Here is a 21,570-nt window from a genome sequence, read left to right as displayed (position 1 = left end):
GATGTATTCCATTACACCTCTAATAATTTACTATTTATATGTTCCATATGTTAATATTGTTATGAATATTATAGTTTTGTGATTTTTTTTTTTTAGTATTTTTCAACTGTTTAAGAACATCATTATTATTATTATTGATATTGATATTTTTCAAATGGGTAACACTGTGTTGAGACTGATATGACACAATAATAACATGACAAGACACCTGTCATGAACAATGATGAGTCTTTATGAATGTGTATGACTGTTATCATTAAGTGTCATTTGAACAATTATGTCAGTTTTAATGCAAAGCTGACATTGTTTGAGATGTCTTTGTTATGAGACTTTGACAACATACCTTGTCAATGTCAGCCTCTGAGATGGATGCAGTTTGGTGACAGGAAATACACTACCTTGGTGATTTATGAAGCTTCCTGATGGAGAGATAGCTTTGTTTGTTGCTAACTTGTCACTGTTATCAGTAAAAGTTAATTTGCAAATGGTTACATTCTGTTTTTATTTAAATTTTACACAGCATCCCAGCTTATTTGAAATTGGGGTTGTAAGCTAACTCCTACAAACTGTAGCCAACCTTAGATAGTTAACTTGGATAGCTGTGCAGCTAGGGCTCCTGTCTGACATGGCCCAGGGGTACCTGGAGCCAAACCCAGCAAGAAAAGCACCTCTGTATTGTACCCTGTCATCAAACTGGCCTCCGTAAGTCTCGGAGGCTGTGTTCGATTGCTGTCTGGCTGTGTTTACTGGGAGGTGTGCATGAGAAAATAAGCATATCTGAAAAGTCGAAATTTGTGCCACTGGTAGGAATCACCAGAAATGAACCTATTTTCCCTAACGTGAATGAGCAGGTACTGGGGGTGTCACAAAGTCCCTAGGGCAATCAGGAAAGAAAGCAAATAAGCATATTTCCCAAAATGCTGAACTATTCCTTTCATGCATCCAATATTTTTTTTTAAAAGCCCTAACATTTAAAGTTCTAGGTAGAAAAGTAAGCCCTATATATGTGAAATAAAAGAAGTCTAAAACCAAATGTGGAAGAAAAAGAAGTCTAAAACCACCAATACTCTTCCTCATAGTAGGCCATCTGGCCAAAATGAGTAAATAGGCAAGGAGGGCCTTGACCAGGCTGCTAAACAAGAAATCAATGGCCTGTCTCCGCAGGGTTTGTCTGGAGAAATGTGACAGCCTGCCAGAAGCAAAACTATCCCTGCAGCACTCTGCCAGTCTGGCCTTTATAGCAGAATGAGTAGATGGAGCCACTCCTGAGTAAAAAGCAGATGACAGCCAGCCTGGAGTTTGCCAAACTGCACTTAAAGGACTGTGAGAGCATGAGGAAAATGTTTCTGTGGTTTGATGAGACAAAAATTAAGCTGTTCAGTCTTAATGCTGTGCACTACGTTTGTCAAGAAATAGCATGGCGGTTGCAGCATCATGCTATGGGTATGCTTTTCATCTTGAGGTAGTCATTGAGTGTCTAATCAGGATTTAGGTAAATGGTGGGAAAAAAATAAAGACACGTACCCAAAGAAAACTACCTCAGACTTGGGTCCTCCGTATGCTCCAGAGTGCTTGTCAGACCATATACCATCTGAAACCCTCTCCCCTTTAGATGTAGGCAAAAGACATGTCATCGGGCAAGTCAATTTCAAACACACACAGTCAGGGAAAGGGACTGCCTGGCTTATTCATTTAAGCATAGTGGGAGATATTCACAACAAGCTAAGCCATGAGCTACTGCGACCATTCAAGCTGCCACAGTCAGAAATGTATTTGTGCTATTTCTCTGCAATATTTGACCACAGGAGTGTGGGTCACCGGGGTTAACTCCTTCTATGAGGTATGAGTATGGCAAGATTAAAGCAGGCTATACTGCTTTAATTGCCTTACACCAGAAGGTGGCACGGCAAAGTTCATCCACATGTTCTTTCAAAAAAGGTCAGTGCTGGAAACTTACTTGTCATGTACGAACTACTGGCTGGGTGGTGAACTACTGTGTCTGGTAAATTAACAGTGAACACACTAGTCTTCCAGGAGCATGTTGTCAGCCACAGTCAACACACAGCTAGCAACAAATATCTGGACCATGTACTCCTGCCTCTTAACAGTCTACAAAGCATGCCTCTTTGTGGAGCAGTCTATTCATATACATACATAAAAACTGATGCTGCAAGACAGATAAAAAGTTATAATAGCGTCCTCCATTTTGGACTTTTCAGGTCTCCGTTCTCTCAAATGTCAGCACTGTCAAGACAGCATGCTATTCATCAATGACCAGAGTTCACCAGGCAAAAGATTTGTGCAGATTTACTTTGAAAAAGTGAATCCAAGTGAACCCAAAGTGAACCCAAAGTGCCTCAATTCCATGGAAATTACGTGATTTTGCTAAATATTTGCAATTGTCAATGTTGGTCTGATGGAGTTTCATTCACTTCCTTGACCATGATAAGTGGCAGAAGCTGATGCACAGACAGTCGTGATTAATAAAAGTCACACACACACACACACACACACACACACACACACACACACACACACACACACACACGGGAAATTGCAGCACTGCAAAACCAGGGGAATAGGGGACCACATGCTCACACTGGAAATTGATGATCGACGGAACTTATCAATGTTCAAAATTGATCATTTCTGCACTTGTGTATGAGCAGTTGCTTTTCTATCTAGCTCTTCTCTCTGTTCTAAGCATTCTCTCCTTTATCTCTTACTCTCTCTGCTCATCCTCTGATTGTGTTCCTTTTGCCTGAGACATGAGATATATTGGGTTTGGCTATATGTTGTGCCTCGCACTACATGCTTGAGGAGGATCTGATTATACAATAAACATCATGCTTTCATTCATGCACTACATTCATATGCATATCATCAAACACACACTGAAGCTTTAGCAGCATTCCTCACAGCCCTTCCTATGCTTGTACTTTGGAGCAGGTGGCATGGGGAAATAATGAAACTTACATATCCCATGTCTAGTGTCATTAAGTGATGGGAAATATCAAACGTATATTAGAAAGCTTTTGTATGAACGAATCTCTGCATCAGAGACCAGCATGCAAATGTAATACACTCATTTCTGTCAATATAAGACTGCTGCTCAGCCTGACTCTGCAATGTTGGATGTTTTCAGTTTGGGTGATAATGAGAAACTGATGAGAGAAAGAAACTGTGAAAGGTGGTAGATTGTAGACTTACGTATGCATGTGGTGAGCGTGGGATCAGGGACATAGCCGGGTTTACACATGCACCTGTAGCTGCCAATGGTGTTCAGACAGTTTCCATTCGGACACACATGCAGTTGGCACTCATCTAAATCTGTGAATTAATAAAAAATTAAAAACACAATCAAGTCAGATTTCTCATAGGATTTCTTTAAACTGCAAACTGAGAGACAGAAATTTTCACTACTAAAAAGAAATCTGTGTCCCAGGACAGTCTTTCAATACATATTTTCCTGATACATATGCAGGTTAAACATTTCTTATCATTTTCTATTACTAAATCAAGAAAAGGTGAGTTTCTTTAGCCTTGGCATATATTAGTTGTTTCGAAACGGCCTCCAAAGACTCAAAATGTCCCAAGCTGAATCCTATGGATTGGCCAAGCATTCTGCTCCATATGCCAGTGAAAATTAGAGTGTGTGAATGTGAATCTATCTATCTATCTATCTATCTATCTATCTATCTATCTATCTATCTATCTATCTATCTATCTATCTATCTATCTATCTATCTATCTATGGAATGGGGCAAAAAAATTTAGTGCGATATCCCTACCAAGCACTTATTTATTTGAAGTTTGACACCATAACTGAGTCTACAAGTGAAAAATGGGGATTTGGGCATTAGGAGCTTAATAAAATATATAAAATGTTGTTTTGGCCATTTAAGCATTAATCACAGTCAATCCCTCTCAATGTAGTGGTGGCAGCACAATTTTTGGTCATGAGTCTTGGCACTGTTTGGGTCTCAGCATGCAAGGTGCTCTGTCAAATACAGGCCACGAGTGGTAGTGATATGTTTGTACTAGTGCAGGTATTGAGGCTAAGCCACTGTGCCAGCAACAGATTTGAGGAAGACTGGTTTGGGGCTTAAGTCGTATTTACAGTAAGTCGTGCTTTTTCTTAATTACTTCATTCCATTACCAACCCTTTGAGTATTAGCTTTACCCCTGATATGGAAGCTACAGAAAGCATCTGGCCTGTCTCATAATTAGGGGAGGTGCAACAAACTTAGGATCTGTGTGCTTCTACTCATACATTCAGACATTTAAATTCAACTTAAACCTGAGAAATGGATCTCCTGTGTTCCAGAAAAAATCTCAAGTGACATAAACAGGAAAACTTTGAGAAAGATTTGGGGAACACTTAGGCCACTTATTCTCTCTACATTGCTCAACTACATTAGGATCTGAAGGGTCAGGGGGTCGCAATACAATATGCAACACTACACAAACTACTTGTTTCTTTTCTATCTCCTTCAAAATGGAGCTTTCAAGACTGAACACATTAGCATGACTCAACAAGGGTCTCTATTTCAAACCCCGTCCAAATGCATTATTTTCATTTGGAAAACAAAAAGTTGACTTTTAAGTGGAAATGGACATGAAGTCTGAAGAATTATGAACTTTTTAGGACTCCTTGTCTACTTTTAGGATTGCAGAGGTTTGAACATCCACACTTCCATGACAAATAAACTCGAATGACAAATTTGCCTAAAAGGGCTTTACCAGCTGTGCATCTCATGACATTCTCACGGATCAAGCAAGTAAGTGGATCTTGAGCTGAGATTGTTTTGTCAATGACACAAGCAACATTTCCAAGAGACATCCAAGAGATATATCACAATCACAAGTTGTCATTTTTTCTCTCAGGAAAGGGGGTCTTATATACTGTAATATGAGCATGCCAGAGGGCAGAGAGAAGCAAGAGTTGCGGAAGAAGACAGGAGAGTTGCATGCTGGGTGAAGAGCAACTCCTTTCATTGAGACTGTGATGGACAATGAATGATAACCTCTGTCCCTGAGAGTTGTCTACACATATTTCTTAACCTAAATGCAATGAAGCTAACTCCAGGCTCAGCACAGGATTGTTAGCACGAGGACAGGTCCAGAGTGGACCTGAAAAGGCTGGTGAATGACATTGCAAGGGCTGAGTGGAGTGATGGCAGAATGCTAGTTGAGCTCACCTGATTTTCAGCTAAGGCCTGCAGCCTTTCTTGTGTTGACAACCAAGGCATTTGGCACACTGCATGTGATGACCTGTTAGTAGATACTACCTGTGCCGTGACACGCTTTAAAAAAGATCATATGCAGCCATTAGACTAATAGTGCTCTGTCATTGCTTTTCAGTCTTTAAAACAAGACTTTCTGTATTGTCTTTGAAGTTGAAATGAATTATGACATTGCCCATCCTCCATCTTGGAGCAGCAGCAAATGCCACTGTCATTATGTGCTATGGAGAGGTAGAAAATCTTTCTTATTGCCGATTTAAAGGCTCTATTGTAGACTTCACGGATCATTTATCAACAGTAATCCAAGAAATAAGGAAAAAGCTTACAAAGCATGTTTACTTAGCAAAGGAAGTGAACAGAAAATAAATAACAATTGGTATGTAGCATTAACAAAGACAATTCAGCATTAAAAATCTGCATAAAACATCATTTTGGGTATATCCATATATACATTATGACAATTAAATGATCATATATATGTTCATTAATTGTGATAACTATAACCAACATCAGGTGGATGTAAATCAGATCATTTGTTTTTTTCTATGAATTTGCCATTCATATTTTTAAAAGTATATTACATAACTTTAAAGGTTAGGTAGCCATTTTTCAAAGTCAACAAATTCCAACTTTTCAATGAAATGATCCTTCTAGCAAGTTTGTATGTGTATTCAAAGCCTGCTAGGACAATATGTCTGTGAAATAGGGCTCCACTGTTGTCTAAAGACAGCTTCACTAGGTGACATGTTATTTGAACACTCACTGTAGTTTTATTTTGACTCATTTCTACATACCTCAATTGCATTTTATTCCACCACTGAAAATAGTCCCATTAACAATGCAACAAATGTCTATGTGTAATTTCAGAGGGATTGCTTATCGTGATGAACCCACAAAGAGACATCACCCACTGCTGAGGTTCCTGTCAGCTCCAGACAACATTTTTGGCTCTTTAAGCTCATTGTTTTGATTTTGCGGTTAGCAATTTTAACATTTTGGTTCACTCTGTGCACTTGAACCTTTTTTCCTGCAGCAGCAAGCAGCTGTTATCAGTGAGCAAGACTAAGAGTTTATAGTCATGCTAGCAGCTCTGATTGTACCAAAAGTCACTGCAATCTATCTGATAGTTATTGAGACATTTCACTCACCACATGGCTTCCTCATGATGGTGAAAGAGAAAAGCCCAGGTAAACAGGATTCATCCTCTGGGGCCTGGGGTCTGTTGCTGTTTTGAAAGTCCACTGTGAGTTTTAGCAAGTCAAATTCCTTGTGTGAGAACACACTTGGCCCATATCACAGACTGTGACTCATGTCTGTATCCCACCATGACTTTCAGTTTATAGGTGAAAGGGAGCACAAGCTTTTCAGCCAGTATGGTTTAATAGGCTGTTGACAGCCTACTTGGTTGGTCTTTTATTGGTGAGGTCTTTCATGTTATCCTGTTACTGAAAATCCAAGAAGTATTTATTGCTGCACAAGCTTTTGTAAGATTACAGCAGAGGACAGGAAAAACTTACACATGATGAAACAGTGGGATGTGCGTCACAGAGTATGTTGCATCATCTGCTCTGTTGACAGCCAGCTATCACTCATTCTGCATTGACCCTTGTCTTTAAAACAAACCACATTACACACACTGGGCATGTGTTTCATTTTCTGTTAAATTACTCATTCTTGTTTGACATGACTACTGAATAAAAAGGCTAAAAAAAAAAAAAAAACTAAACAAAACTGGAGTGCACCTCCCCTGTACAGTGGATGTGAGAGGGTGGCTGCAGAAAGGGGAACTGTTGCAGCTGCAGTCAAGTCACACATTTGTTTCAGATTTTGGCATAAACTATTGCTGTCTTCCATTGTATTAAAGTGGATTTACATATAGTAGATTACATAAGTATTTTATAAGAACACAGCCAGACATAACAAAAGCACATACAGCATCAGAGACAAAGATATCTCTAAATAGATTTCTAAGTCAAAAGTTTAAAATTGGCCAGTGGGATCAGACATTCCAGTAATGCATTCCATTTAAAAGGACAAAATAGAAGAAACTCTTCCCAAATTCAGCGTTTACCCGAGGCCTGAGATCTGGTCTAGACAGCTTTTACTGGACACGCTTATAAATAAACATGATAAAATGTAGTTCTCTTCTTGTTGCAATGAAGATCAACCTATTTTTACTTATAGCACATCGTGATATCTATGTTATTCATCTTCTATAATGAATGGCAAGGCACAGTGATAAACTACAACTCACCTGTCTTAATGCACACAGAAGGTATACAAGACTGTGTCTTCAACATAAAAATTAATATTTTATACACACACACAAACACACACACAGGTTTATGTAGTGTGCAAATATTGAAAGACCCAGCACAAACCCATGTGGTATCCCACTATTTATCCCAGGGGAAGTTGTTTTGAGACCACCAGTACAGATCACCTGAGTTTGATCTGACAGATATCCATGAACCAGTTTGTGAACAACAACGTCCAAACCAAGACAGTGCAGATTGACATATACATATACATAAGGAAGTGGTCCGTGCAGTGAATGGAATTACCACAGCAACACATACAGCTTCACAACACGTGCATGTGACAGTCAAATGTCATTTTAAAATGAAAATGCAGACTTAGCCAGCACTGTTTGTTCGTGTATGATATGAATTGTTGGTGTATTGCTATCATACTTGGTAGTTCTTGTCCGTCATGCACTTCTTGCAATCTTAAAAAGACACAATTCTACGAAACACAAGAGCTAAAAGATACATTTCTGGCAGGCTTTACATTTCTGCTTTAGATTTTAAGTGAAATATTCATATTTTGCTAATTTACAGTATATCTATTGTATCAGCAAGGTTATGTAGAGCTTTTGTGTAACAGTTACATATTCTGATAAACTAATCTTACAGTTTTGGACTGAAAATAAATGATCTGCAGGTTTAAAGAGAGAAAAACAATACAAACTTAGCTCTCATCTCATATAAATGTATAAAAGGATTGATATTGATTAAGAAATATTTTCAACATCTTCCTGATATATAGCATCAATACAAATACTCATCTTTTTTGTCTTTATCTGACTTAGGCTAAGTTAGCCGTGTTAGTTTAAAATCAGCATAACTACTTATGGTACATCACATTCAACACGTCTGTAACAATACAATACTGTAAACTTACTTTGGACCTGTAACTGGGTTTTAGCATTTCTTTCATTAAAACAAGCAAATATCAACTGTTTGTGTAAATCACTAATAACAGAACAAAAACACTTAACAGATGCATACTGTACAACTGTACAATCAATATGAATTTAACATAAATCATATTGTATGTATGGTGATGTACATTTCCTGAGTTTTGTACTACTCATTTTAAGTGCAATATATGGATGTTTTGTATCGTAAGAAATTTTATGTTTCTGCAACTTACCATTATGGGTGAATAAGGAAAAATGCTGATCTGAAAACATTTGTTGTTAAGGTTTGAATGGTGCCCTGTATCCAACATCAATGTCCTTTGCCTGTAAAGTGATGAACTGCACTACTTATCGATGTTTTCACAGATGGTAAAAGACATTTGCTTCTCGATACTGTGATACAAAACTTTCAAACTCTGTGGCACCAGTGCAAAGAAAGTTACTGTACAGCCCTGGAAAGCCTTTCAAGGATGCAACACAGTGCAGCACAGTGCTGTTTCTGGTCCAGTGAACCAATCAAATCATAGTAAAACTGTGTTGGCAGTAGGGCTGGGCGATAAAACGATAACAATATGTCTCACGATAGACACGTATTGAATATCAATAAAAAATGCGTTTGATAAAACATTCTTTTTTTTTTTTCTTTGTCGGAAGAAACCAGAAGTTGCGAAGCAAGGTTGGTTGCATGAACAAAGGCACTCGCTCTCAGGTAACCGAGCAACGTAGGTAGTAATCACTGATCAGTGTGAGTGACACGCTAACACGCCAATCATGTAACAGTATCGAGTTCGGTTGCGCCAGTAATGGTGCAGTTGGTGCCAGTTGGCAGTAATGTACTATGGTCGAAAGCCTGACTGCTGTGGATGGAGAGTACAGTTACAGTCTCGATAAGAACAGAGTTGCCTGTCAACCAGAGTTTCAAAAGCCTCTGCTGATACCCTTGGTAACTGCCATATGTTTAGACGTGCCAGTGCATTGAATACTATCATAATTCTGTCAGATGGCTGAGGCTGAGATTATCAGTGCTGAAAACTGTATTTTACTGGTGTCCAAGTAGCTTAGAGTTGCACAGTCACCTCCGGTGTTACTGGATTGTTTTGAGTTGTTGGTGAGCCGACTGAATCCGTACTAGTTGGCTGCCATCTAAATATGGATTAAAAACTCATTGTCGTTCTATTTTCACTTGTGTCTTGATGTGATGAGACACATTACCTACAGTACATTACAGACTATGACAAGTGACTCAGGGGTCCTCTGGACTGCCTCGAACATCTCTCAGACTGAAAAGCTACTTGCAGTACTAATAGTCGGTGAATTACTGGACCAAAAACAACTTAGGAGTTCTGAAGTTACCACTGACATAACCCTTATTTTTAGGAGCTCCTAATTCAATTCCCAAAGATTCTAAGATTAAAATTGAGAAAGAGTAACTAATTTGGAAGAATTGAAATTAGTGACTGGTTTTGTGCATTTTTCTAAAAAAGTGAGTGAAATAATAAATTAGCAAAATAGTCGCAGATTAAGTAATTTTGATCATTTCAGCTGTACATGTCTGTAAAACAACACAAAGAAACACAATTAAGTGATGCTCATGTGAGTGAAATATACACAAGGTTTAAATTAACTATAATACAAAGTTGAAAACAATGAGGATGGGTGGAAAATTTTGAACCTTCAGTTACAACTGTGAAATGTGAAAACCCACACTTCACACACCAGTTTGCGATGCATAGTCTTGTAAAAGCAAGAAGTTGTGTCTGATCAACCAACTTTAGTAATCAGAATAATGTTTCCAGAGGCATTTGTGTCAACTAAGCAAAACCACCCCAGATCAAACCTGGCCTCTGATTATGAGACAGCTGTGCTTGAGACTGAGCCAATAGGACTCCCAGGAAATGATTAGAGGTCTACATTTTCTTGAGCAGAAATTTAATTGCCCAAAAACTTTCTTAACAGGAACCCCAGTACAGAGAACAGTGCTAAGCACTGAACATCCCATGAAATGTCAGCACAAAGTGACATTTCCTTGAGAGAAAACTAAGTAGTCCAAAACTACAGCTTCTAGGTCTAATATTTTTATATTATTAGATAGGAGTCTGGGATACATGGCAGCATATGACATCTTGACAGTGCTCATTCTATCAATTAAGGTTTAGGAATCAGTAACTGTGAACTAGGGGTTACATGTTTACATTTTGAGAAGGATGGGGCTTTTTTCTGAGTATATTTTAAGGTGTGCTTGAAGAGTTAAAACTGTGCAGATTTTTTTCTGATATAGAAAAAAAAACTTCTTCAATCATTCCTCTTGTAGACTTCAATTATAAAATTGCAGTTTTTCAAAAATAAATATGTACATAAAGAATAATAATGTGCCGATACAATTTGCTGGGCAAAGGCCAGCACTCATATAATAATAAAAAGAAGAAAAGGACATGGCGGATTATAGTGACTCCCTGCATCTCCTGACAGGACACGATATAAGCACTGCAATTAGATATAAGCAGCCATAATCTACTCCTGTCTGATATTGCTGGCGGGCAACGATCAATTAAACCCAGGTCCCATCAAAACCCAGCAGGAAATACTAGAACTCACCATAAAACCACAGGAGAATTAAAAAAAAAAAAAAAAAAAACGTACATGAACTCAAAGTCAGAAACTTAATTATCTAGGACAACGGACAACTCACATATGCAAACTATCAAGTCTATTGAAATGAGCACAAATATAGAAAATTTGTTTGAACTGCAAAAATTACTAACAAACAAGCTATTGAAATTATTGACAAATTCACAACAACACACTTGATATAGAATCCTTGAAAAGGCTTTGTGATGTATTGCTGAACCACTAACTCACTTGGTCAACATCTCCATGGCTAGTGGAAAGTTCCCAGAAGTGTGGAAACAAGCAAGAATGATGCTTATATTTATATCTGGAGCAGACGATCAAGTGGCTATACAGTCATGCAATAAAGAATATTGGACAAAAGGCCAATCAGATCACATCACTGTCACATCCTGGAAAACCTGAATCTGAACTAAAGTTTTGTCTATTAAACTGCATTTGCAAATGCCAATTGTATCCACAAGTACTTACATGGACAGGCTCCTCAGGCTGTCTGCAACTGCTACTATTCCAGGACTTTGGATTGTCCATCAGAAATACTACTGCAGGGAACTGTATTTTACCAGAATACCTCCTATGGCCAGATGCCCTTTTCTATAATGGGAGCTAACATATGGAATACTCTACCTACTGAACTCAAACAGATTGAAATTGTCAATTTTTTAAATTAAACACAAGAAGCTTCCAAAAGCCAACCAATCAAATGATCATGTGTAGAGGTAGGGGACGGTAGGTATGTAAGGTTAACAACTTCTACAAAGGCTCTTCAAGAGATGGGCATTAGCAAAAGCTGTAAATCTTGTGATACATTACATTGGATACTTCTGCAGTTCTCTATGTATACTGTACCTGCTCCGATGAAATAAATATGAATAAAATTAAATGGTGCTATCATGACCCACAAATTATTGTGAGGAATGTCTTTCCCAACAGAACATCATAAAATGACTGAGTTATGCTAGTAATATGCCCATATGAACACTGAAACTAGTTCTGTTTGCTGTTATCAGTCCTCCTGTTCATACTGGCTATCAAAAGGTCCCTTTCTAAAGCATTTTGTAATGAAAGTGATGGATGATAAAATTCATTCTGTTTGAAAATGCCTTCAGCTCAGTTGAAGTTAATAAGTTAGTATCTTCTGATTTTCTCTGCGCAATGAAGATACTTCTTACAACTGAACTTTACTGTGGACTTATCTGAGCTCATTTAATCACAAGGTCAGTTTTCACTGAATGTGTCTACAAGCTCCTATTACAGAATGTTAGCACTGGTCTTACATCTGCAGAGATGCAAATAAATGCCCTGGCAAACCTATGTAGCAAGAACGAGGGTATTTGACAAATTCAAATTTTGGTAGGATGATGACACTAGGGGAAAAGTCAGGGGATCACCATAGTCACTATTATTCCTCCTATGGGAACAATGAACATGGTGCTGAATTTTGGGCCAATCCATACAGTAAATGTTGGAAGGTTTAACAAAATAAATGTAAACATTGACCTGCTGCTGGCAGTAGAGGAAGAGTCAGGGGAGACCCAAGTCAGGAGGATTCATCATCTGGACCATGCAAAGCAAGCTTTGTGGCAATCTACCTATTAGTTGTTCAGATATTTCTACTAGCACGGCTAAAAGCAAAAGAAAAGACTCTTACCTTGACAGTGAGAACTGTTTACTCTCTTGTAACCCTGAGGACAATCTATCAAAGGGATAGCTAATAAAAGGAGAAAATAGAGAATAAAAAAAGAGAAGATGGCAAATGTGTTAGTCACTGCATTCAGACATTCAACAAAGAGTTAAATAACCATAAACAAATACAGGGGCACACTGGGAAAGACATTCAGCCCTTGACTTATCTGCTGAAGTGGCCCAGGGATTTTTTGACAGTTCACCAGACCAGTTGGATCTGTCCCAGTATGCCTTATGGTAAGTACACCACAGCATTACAAACACATTTTTTAGTTTAATTCAGGTTCCATTTCAGATTCCTATATTATCATGTAATCCACATCCCATAGCAAGTCAGAGTGTCATTTGAATTTTTCTGAGATGTTCAGCTTCTGAAATAGACAGATAAAGAGAGAAAGGAAAAGAGTGAGAGGGGGGGATGACATGAAGCAAAGGGCTGTGGGTTGGAATGTAACCCAGGCCACTGCAGTAAGGACACAGCCTTACGACATGAGGCTACAGATACAAGTCCCTTCCATGTGTGTACTGAAAATAAGAAACATTCCTTCAATTTTATTACTATTGTAGGGCATTTTCTACCATTTTAGGGAAAAAAAACAGTAATTCTATTTGCCCAAAGAGTAAATATAGTATGACAAGAAAATGGCTGCATCTCAGAAACTAGAAATAGCACAATCAAATATTTGGTGTCTATGAACTCATAAGTTAATATCAGAGATATGCACACATATGCAGTATAAGAATACTATACACTTCACACATATACATAATGATAATTAGCATCACAATTTTACCATTTGTTTCAAAAATACTGACTCTGACCATTGATAAAAGTGTGTCTTTTCATGTAATTTAAACTTTTTAACACTTGTACTGTTAGATACTTGCCCAAAGTATGTCAACACCATATTTCAAGACTTCACACATGTTAGAGCAAATGTTGTGGCCTTTTTCCTTATCATAATAAATATAGTCTTTGGGCACAAATGGGCTAATAAACAACCAGATGAAAAAGGATGGCTGAAAAGCAGAGAGAGTAATGACTTAAGAAGAGTCAATGTGAGACAGTGAAAAGACTCAGGGAAAGAGCTAGAGGCTACTGAGGTGAAAGCTGCTCAGAAGCCAGAAGCTCTAATAATCCACACACTGAGAAGTCAAACTCTAGTAAACCTCTGCTGCAAGTTAGAGACTGGGCCCTGCTGTAATGGTGGATAAAGGTACCAGTGGGGAGGTGGTACTCAAATACCTGAAAGCAGATTGATATTTTGCTCAATGGGAAACAACAAGGCAATGTTTGTTTGACCACTAAAGCTAATTTATTTACCAGCTACCAGTGTCACCATGGCACAATGGGCTATTTCACATTTCATTGTAAAGTAGAAAACTCATGCCCCTGCCATTCTTGAGGAGAACAGTGGAAAAGACCAACCTCTGGCTTTGTACTGACTCCCACTGAAATGTGTGTACAGTAAGGCTGAAATTTCCTTCACTTGAGCCATTTTGGTGACAGCTGGGATGAGTGACTAATGTTAAACAGGGTTTGTCATATTGTGAATGCCACTATGACCAAAAATGTGCTTTAATCTATAGCAGGAGTGTTTCCTGACAAAGGGCCTTTCAATTTTTATAACATATTAACAACAATCCTAACAATACTAAATTATTTAACAAATATATTGCAATAATCTCTGATGTGATGGATGGGACTTCATGTTCTTAAATCTCTCGCCAAATGTCTGATGGAGTTCTGCACAATTTGACTTTGTCTGGTGCTAGCAGCTCCACTGCAGCAACAACGCACCCATTTACAAAGTCTCCTCCTGTTTCAGTTTCGTAGCAATTAGCACACTCACCATAAAACATACTTGTGTTACGCTGTTGGCCAGAATGCGGTGTCGTGAAAGTTAAATATTGGCCAACCAAATTCCAGCAATGTGCATGAAGTTTATCCAAGCACATTTGTCCGTGCAACTCATCCATTTTAGAATGTTTCGAGCTGTTACGATGCATAGGGTGGCCTTTTTCCATCACTGTGAGCACGTCCCCACAAACAACTGGCACACTGGCCTTTTACTTCAACATAAAGTAATATTTATTTTTAATACAGATCTTAGGAAAGAATTTGCCTCACAGGCCAGATGTTCCCCACCCTTGATGTATAGGATCCATCAGGGATTGACCCTGTCACATATTTACTGACCTACCAAAGTCTCTTGTCTGTCCTTCTCTCTACGTCAGCATAGCTGGCATATAGCTGTCCGTTATGAGGGTAAACTACAATTAACGGGACACACCACCAATTTGACACACCAAGTTCAGTTTACTGGTTATGAGGAACAGTACTTAGCCTGTGGAAATGTCTGTATTACAAAACTAGAGGTGTATTGTTTGAGACACACCAGCTTGCACTATGGAAAAAGATCCAGTGTGGTTGGAGCTCGACTCAAGTCATATCCCTGCTTCTGCTGCATCAAACTGAATCATTCTTTGTTCACTCCATCTCTTGAGAGTTGCCCAACCCATGGAAGAGCAATAACTGTAATATCCAATATAGAAGTTTCCTGAATGACTTAATGATATTAGGTCTATGTTATGACCACTACTTTTAATTACTTCCATTTTGTTTCAAAAAAATTATGTTTTATCTCTCAGTATGACATGGTGGATCACTCTAAATGTTGTAATCCCAGTAAGCCTCAACTGCTGTTTGTATGGAGCAAAATCACAGCTCTAGCAAATTTTAAAGTCTTGCAACAAACCCTGCACCATACTTGAAGAAATTGTCCAAAATAGACCCAGAATCTGAAACTGAACTTAATTAAATGCTGAATGTATTCTTCATCTTAGTTTATTATAAGATCAGTGATTAGATCTTTTTTACTCAAATGCACCTTAGGGCTGCTAGCAAACTTTTATCCAAATTTTTCTCTTTTAATCATTGAACCACATTTGTTCTGACATTGCTGTTCATGTTTTGCACTGATAATTCAACAGTCTCCTACAGTTTCATGCCCATCCAATCCATAAAATACTCCAACTCCCACTTATCTAAAACTATGGCTAATGCAAGCAATATGTGCTTTTTGGGTAATATACTGCATATTTAAGGATTTAGCTAGTTAAATTGTTTTTAAGCTAATTCATGCCTAACCCTTACCTTAACCTAACCTCAATTCACACTTTACCACTGACCTTAACTAAGACCTCAGAAGTGACGTTTTACCTCACACACATGTAAATTTTAGCAGAAAAAATAAACAAGGAGAGTAATGAGCATGCACTGGAATTCAAAAGACCACAAGAGACACTTACTAAGCCATGTATAAGCATATTTTATGGTGTAGGTTTCCTGGCAGCTGGACATTTTACTCTGACTCCATTTCATTCTAAGTATTGCTCATCCTAAATTTTATTTGTGGAGTAAATCATGCCTTAAGTTTTATCTTGAAGCATTAATTCCTTTAAGTAGTCTTAGCAGTTCAGTTGTATTTAGGCCATGAGGACTGTAAAGACAGTTCCAACAAAAATACAAAAACTAAATAAAAGAAAGCTTTAAAACTCCTCGACAATAAGTGTGCCCAGTTAACAGTGACATGATTGAAAGCAGCTCCGACTATTCCAAGCTGAGCCGAGAGACTGTGCTTTTTGACCTCATATGCCTGTACAAGGAAACAGCACGCTGTCAGTGAAAGTCTCATTCTGACTGCTGGTAAAGATATTGTGTGGGAAATAATAGGCACTGAGGCTGCTAGTAATAATAGGTAATAGTACATTGGCCTGCTGGAGTGAGATGCTCCTGGACATGTTTACATTTTTGGAACAGGTCAGAGTTGCAGTGAAGTTGGATAAAAGCACAGAAGTGGTCAACACAATGCAACTGTTTATGTCTGGTTCTTTAAAGATAAATTAAAGTTTAAAAAAGTAAAGAATAAAAAAATAACAAAAAAATGAGCAGCAGGGACCCAGGTATCCTGACTTTTAAACCATGTGACTCAAATCAAAAACCCTGCACATCCCACCCTTCCTTGTAAGCAGCCACAAATCTCACACCCCCAGTTTCTAACACAGGCTTTCTATTTGTGGTCTCAAAGCTGAGATAAACCTGATGGTTCATAGTTATGTCATCAGATTGACAAAGTTTCAACGGAGCAACAGAGAGTAAAACATTAAATGTATAGGCTTTGTACTGTTTTCAATTGGTATATGTCAAAAAGGATTTGCATATTATCACATTCTGTTTAATTTATGTTTTACGCAGTGTCACAACCTTTTTTGTAATCGAAGGTTGTGGTAAAAATGGGATGTGGCATGTTGTGGATATTTAGGTTGATGCTGAACATCACTGACACATAGAAACTGCATACTTGACAAAACAACACAGACACAAAGCAGAGGTTTCAAAGACAAATGTATCAATCAGGTGTCCACAAGGCAAAATGTTGGCATCTCATCTGAGAAAAAACATCTGAGAAAAACATCTGCACTTACATGGTTTCTTTGGACATTTCTGGCATTTGTTGAAACCCCAGGATGTCCCAATGGTCCCACAGCACTGCTCCTGCTTGATGAGGCCTGGCAGAGCTTTCCCACACTGAAACATAACAGATGAGCAAAGTGGGAGAGAAAGAAAGAGATGGAAGAAGATGAAATTTATTTTGTATTTTAATACAAATTCTATTTTTTATATTCTGTCTGCTTCCTCTGCATGTCTGATCCCCTGGGGCTCTATGTTCGACTCCGCCGCCGGCACGGTGCAGGCGCGGCACAAAGTCAGGTCTGCTTCGCTGATGGGGCGTGGCGGCGCACAGCGTTGACCGGGTCTGGGGTGGCGAGCTTTCAGCGCGCTTTTGCACCGCTGGCACAGACCAAAATGGACCAAAAATCCAAATCCGCCAGCTGATTATGCCGACAACCCCCTCTACAGTGCCGCAACACCCATCCTGGCGTACCTCTGTATGCCTCGCTTTACCAAAATACCAAATGTGCGCTGCGCAATAATACCACTGCGCGGGGTGCGCAGCCTGCGCCGCGCCGGCGGCGGAGTCGAAAATAGAGCCCCTGGTGTCAAACACAAACACCTCATCCACCTCCAATCAAATGACCAAACATGCAGATAAGAACACATATTTTTTTTCCTCTCTTTCCCCTCCCTTGCTGACAATCCCTTATCTTTATGACAACAACGTCTCTGTAAAATGTGACCTAGTAATGGAGTGACTCGTGCTTTATGACCACTTCAACCTTGTGAATTTTTACAGTGAGACAATAAATCTGTTCTTCATTTTACGTCCCCCATCTCCAGAACTTGAAATTATAAACACAAAGGCAGGTTACGCTGTGTGGTGGTTGCTTTGTAACTCCATGAAATTGCCAGTTTTACAAGCCTACTGTAGTCTTTGTGCACTGAAATGTTGTATTAATCTGGGTTCAACAGGTCTTGGATTTTTTCTTGTGTATCGCGTGCATGGAGATGATATTATATATTTATAATATTAATATTTTCATCTAACCTGATGTCACAGTTTCCATGCTGGTGAGCAGAAAACATGCTTTTTTTGTAGTGAGCGTGTAAATGCATTGATATTGCTGTGAAGGTGGCTAGATTCTTGTGAGATCTTATTAAAGCAAAGTTCCACTTTCACACATCAGGGTCAAGGATCTAGGTTCATTTATTTGTCATGGCTGGGATGTTGTCTTTGAAGTGCTGGAGAGCCACTTTCTCAAAGCACTTCATCAGAATCAGGGTGAGTGCCAAAGGATGATAATTATTTAACCGAGAAACTGCAGACTTTTTAGGTACAGGGGTGATGGTGGCTGTCTTGAAGCAGAAAGGAAAACTCTGCTGTGACAGTGATATGTTAAAAATGTCACTAATGACATCAACTAGTTGACTGGCACATGTTCTCACAGTCAGGGATGTTATCAGGCCCAGCAGCTTCCCTCATCTTCACTCTCAGCAGCGTTTCTCTCACATCCACTGTGGATACTGACAGTGTCAGGTCTACTGGAGGCAGGGTCAGCTTGACAGCAGACTTTTTGTTCAGGTGATCAAGTGAGCATAAAATGTGTTAAGCTCACTTGGCAGCGTGGTCTCACACATGACTTGCGATCTTAATCACTCAGTTGAATAGTTGGTTGGTCTTTCTGACTGTGCGTTAAAACATGCATCAAAGGGAGAAAGTTTTCCATCAGTCTTTGAGATCCTGTGTCTGTGGAACATGACATCTGTTTTGAGGTTGCACAAGGCTCTGTCTTGATCCATTACTGTTCTCATTATATGTGCTGCCACTGGGTGACATCATTAGAGAGCACAAAGTATGTTTCCATAGTTATGCAGACAACACACAACTGAATATCTCTGGTGAACCAAATGATGCTGTAGCTATAGACTCCATTACTAACTGTTTTTTAACAATAAATAAATAAATAAATGAGCAATAATGTCTTGAAGTTAAATGAGGACAAGACTGAAATCCTACTAGTCGGCCCTAGAACAAAAAGAGAAGCGCTGTTTAATAATCTGGGGAAATCAACTCTGTGAATTAAATCTGAGGTGACAAGTCTTGGTGTTATCCTTCATTCAGATCTAAGATTCAAGTCCCATATCAACAAGGTGACAAAGACTTTGTTTTCCACCACAGAAATATACCTGAAGTATATCAAAAACACTAATCTTTATCAAAAACATGCTGATTCATGTCTTTATTTCAAGCTGACTTGATTAATGTAACGCATTATGTACTAGCATCCTGAAAAGAACACTGAGGGACTTCAGCTCATTTAAATCTCAGCAGCTCAGCTGTTAACCAGAACCAAGAGGAGAGAGTACATTAGTCCAGTTTTAGCTGCTCTGCATTGGTGTCCTGTAACATTCAGAATCGATTTTAATGTCCTCCTCCTTCCACACAAAGCTCTTAAACAGCTAAGACCAAGCTATATCACTCCATCGCTCCTAACTCCTTCATTTATTGTTTGTCCTCAAGAACACTGTGATTATCTGCCGCTGGTCTACTGGAGGGTTCCAGGCAAAAGAAAATCATTGATGCAGCCTTTGTCCATTACGCCCCAAAGCTCTGGAACACAGTACCTACAGATACCACTGAGGCCAGCTCGCTGAATATTTTTTAAGGAAGTTAAAAACTTATCTCTTCACTCTAGTCTTTAAATAGCTATGACTTCCTGATAGAGGCCTGAAAGTTCTGTGCTTTGCCTCACACTTACATGCTGCTGCACTTCTTTGAAAATGTTGTATTTTACTCGATTTTACGCATTCTTTGTAGTCTAATTTAACCTTTAACCTACTTTATTATTTTATTCTGTGATTTGATGCTTTATTCTTTGTTGTTTTTGTCCTGATTCTACTCAATTTTACCTCTATTTTCTTATTTTACTCATTTTATACATTGTTTTATACATTGTCTTTATTTATATTTCCATCCTTATTATCATTATTAAATTAGTTTTATTCTCCATCCTATTGTACATTCAAATTTTAACTGTTTTTATGCCCATTCTGTCTTGCTATGTGAAGGACTCATGTGATGTGCATGTGATTTCTTTCTTGAAAAGCACTTTTAGCTAAAATTCCTCTATGAAAAGTGCTATACATATAAAATTCATTATTATCATATATTATTATTCTTACGGTGGGGCACTCCTGCTAGTGTAGCCTGCGATGCTCTGGGTTGCCTGCTACGCGTCTCTCCTTGATGCCAACATTCTGTCTTGCTGTGGTGGTGTTGTATGCATACTTGTCACTTGACCAGATTTTTTGGACTGAGGAATCACTTGATCATGTGATCACCACATCATCGACATAATGGATGTATGATGTCACTGATGATGTGTATTCCTCAATACTAATGAGGTTCTCCTGATTGGTGGCATCTCTGAGTAAATACCAGTGTGTGCACTCAAAACAGTCCTGTAGAGCTCTTGTAGCTTCAATAGTCCACACGTTCTGATGGTTTCACCCTTTTAATCAGTTGGCAGTAACTTGGCAGGAGAAGAAATGGGGGCTGGTTGTCCAAAATGGAGACAAGGGAGGAGTTTGCAGCTGCTAGGAATGTTTGTGTAAACATGGTCCAGGGTATTGTTTGCATTGGTGTGGGTTTGGACATGCTGCAAGAACCAGCACAAAAGTCTTCATCTTCTCCCACTACCCACTGAAGTGAAGATCCAGTGGATTAACTTAATGAAATGTGCCCACAACAACTACTTGAAAACTCTGAGGATTCAAATGTAGAACCTGTAAGTCTTATTGGTTAGCCTGTTGAATTTGGCTTTACTGTAGCGATTAGCATCTATTGTAGACCCAGACGCTGAAGCAATGTTGGAGTATTTAATATTGAGGGACAGTCAAGTTAAACTATGTGAATGTTAAGCCTCATTAGAAGCCAAGTAAATAAGCAGAATAGTAGCTTGGATGTGGGAAACTGCTTTTTCACATTGCTTTTTGTGTAGTCTCACATAGCCAGAGTTAACATCGCCACACTTCATCCTGTAACACAAGCTCAACTGGCTCCTGAGAATGCAAATGAAGGAATCATCTCCATCTGGCAAGGGAAATGGTAAATTAAAAAAGTGATCAAACAGTTCCAGAAGTCCCTTTAAATAATGCAAACTGTGATCAAAGCATTAAATGTGTATTGAACTTTGGTGCCACCATGCCACTCTGTGAGAAGTTGTTTTCTACAGAAATTAAGACTCTCCTCTTGCCTTTCTCATGATCAAATGAAAAAATATTGTTTTTGTTTATTTATTTCTAATATATCTTATAATCTTCATTTTTTTGTCTTTTTACTTTTG

General features: G+C 38.6%; 1 protein-coding gene across 4 annotated transcripts in view; it reads right to left on the bottom strand.

The window, feature by feature from the left end:
* Positions 1–21,570, bottom strand: part of ltbp1 (latent transforming growth factor beta binding protein 1) — a 175,920-nt gene that overhangs the window by 56,780 nt on the left and 97,570 nt on the right. For all 4 annotated transcript variants that reach the window (XM_070978139.1, XM_070978140.1, XM_070978141.1 and 1 more), the window contains exons 8-10: positions 17,251–17,353; positions 12,728–12,787; positions 3,211–3,330 (exon numbers count right to left, since the gene is read on the bottom strand). In XM_070978139.1, the coding sequence (XP_070834240.1) occupies positions 3,211–3,330; positions 12,728–12,787; positions 17,251–17,353 (283 nt within the window). The remainder of the gene's footprint in view (positions 1–3,210; positions 3,331–12,727; positions 12,788–17,250; positions 17,354–21,570) is intronic.

The sequence above is a fragment of the Chaetodon trifascialis genome, chromosome 13 (genome assembly GCF_039877785.1).
Source record: "Chaetodon trifascialis isolate fChaTrf1 chromosome 13, fChaTrf1.hap1, whole genome shotgun sequence".
NCBI lineage: Eukaryota > Metazoa > Chordata > Actinopteri > Chaetodontiformes > Chaetodontidae > Chaetodon > Chaetodon trifascialis.
Note: the sequence above shows the minus strand (reverse complement) of the source record. Positions and strands in the feature narration are given on the sequence as shown.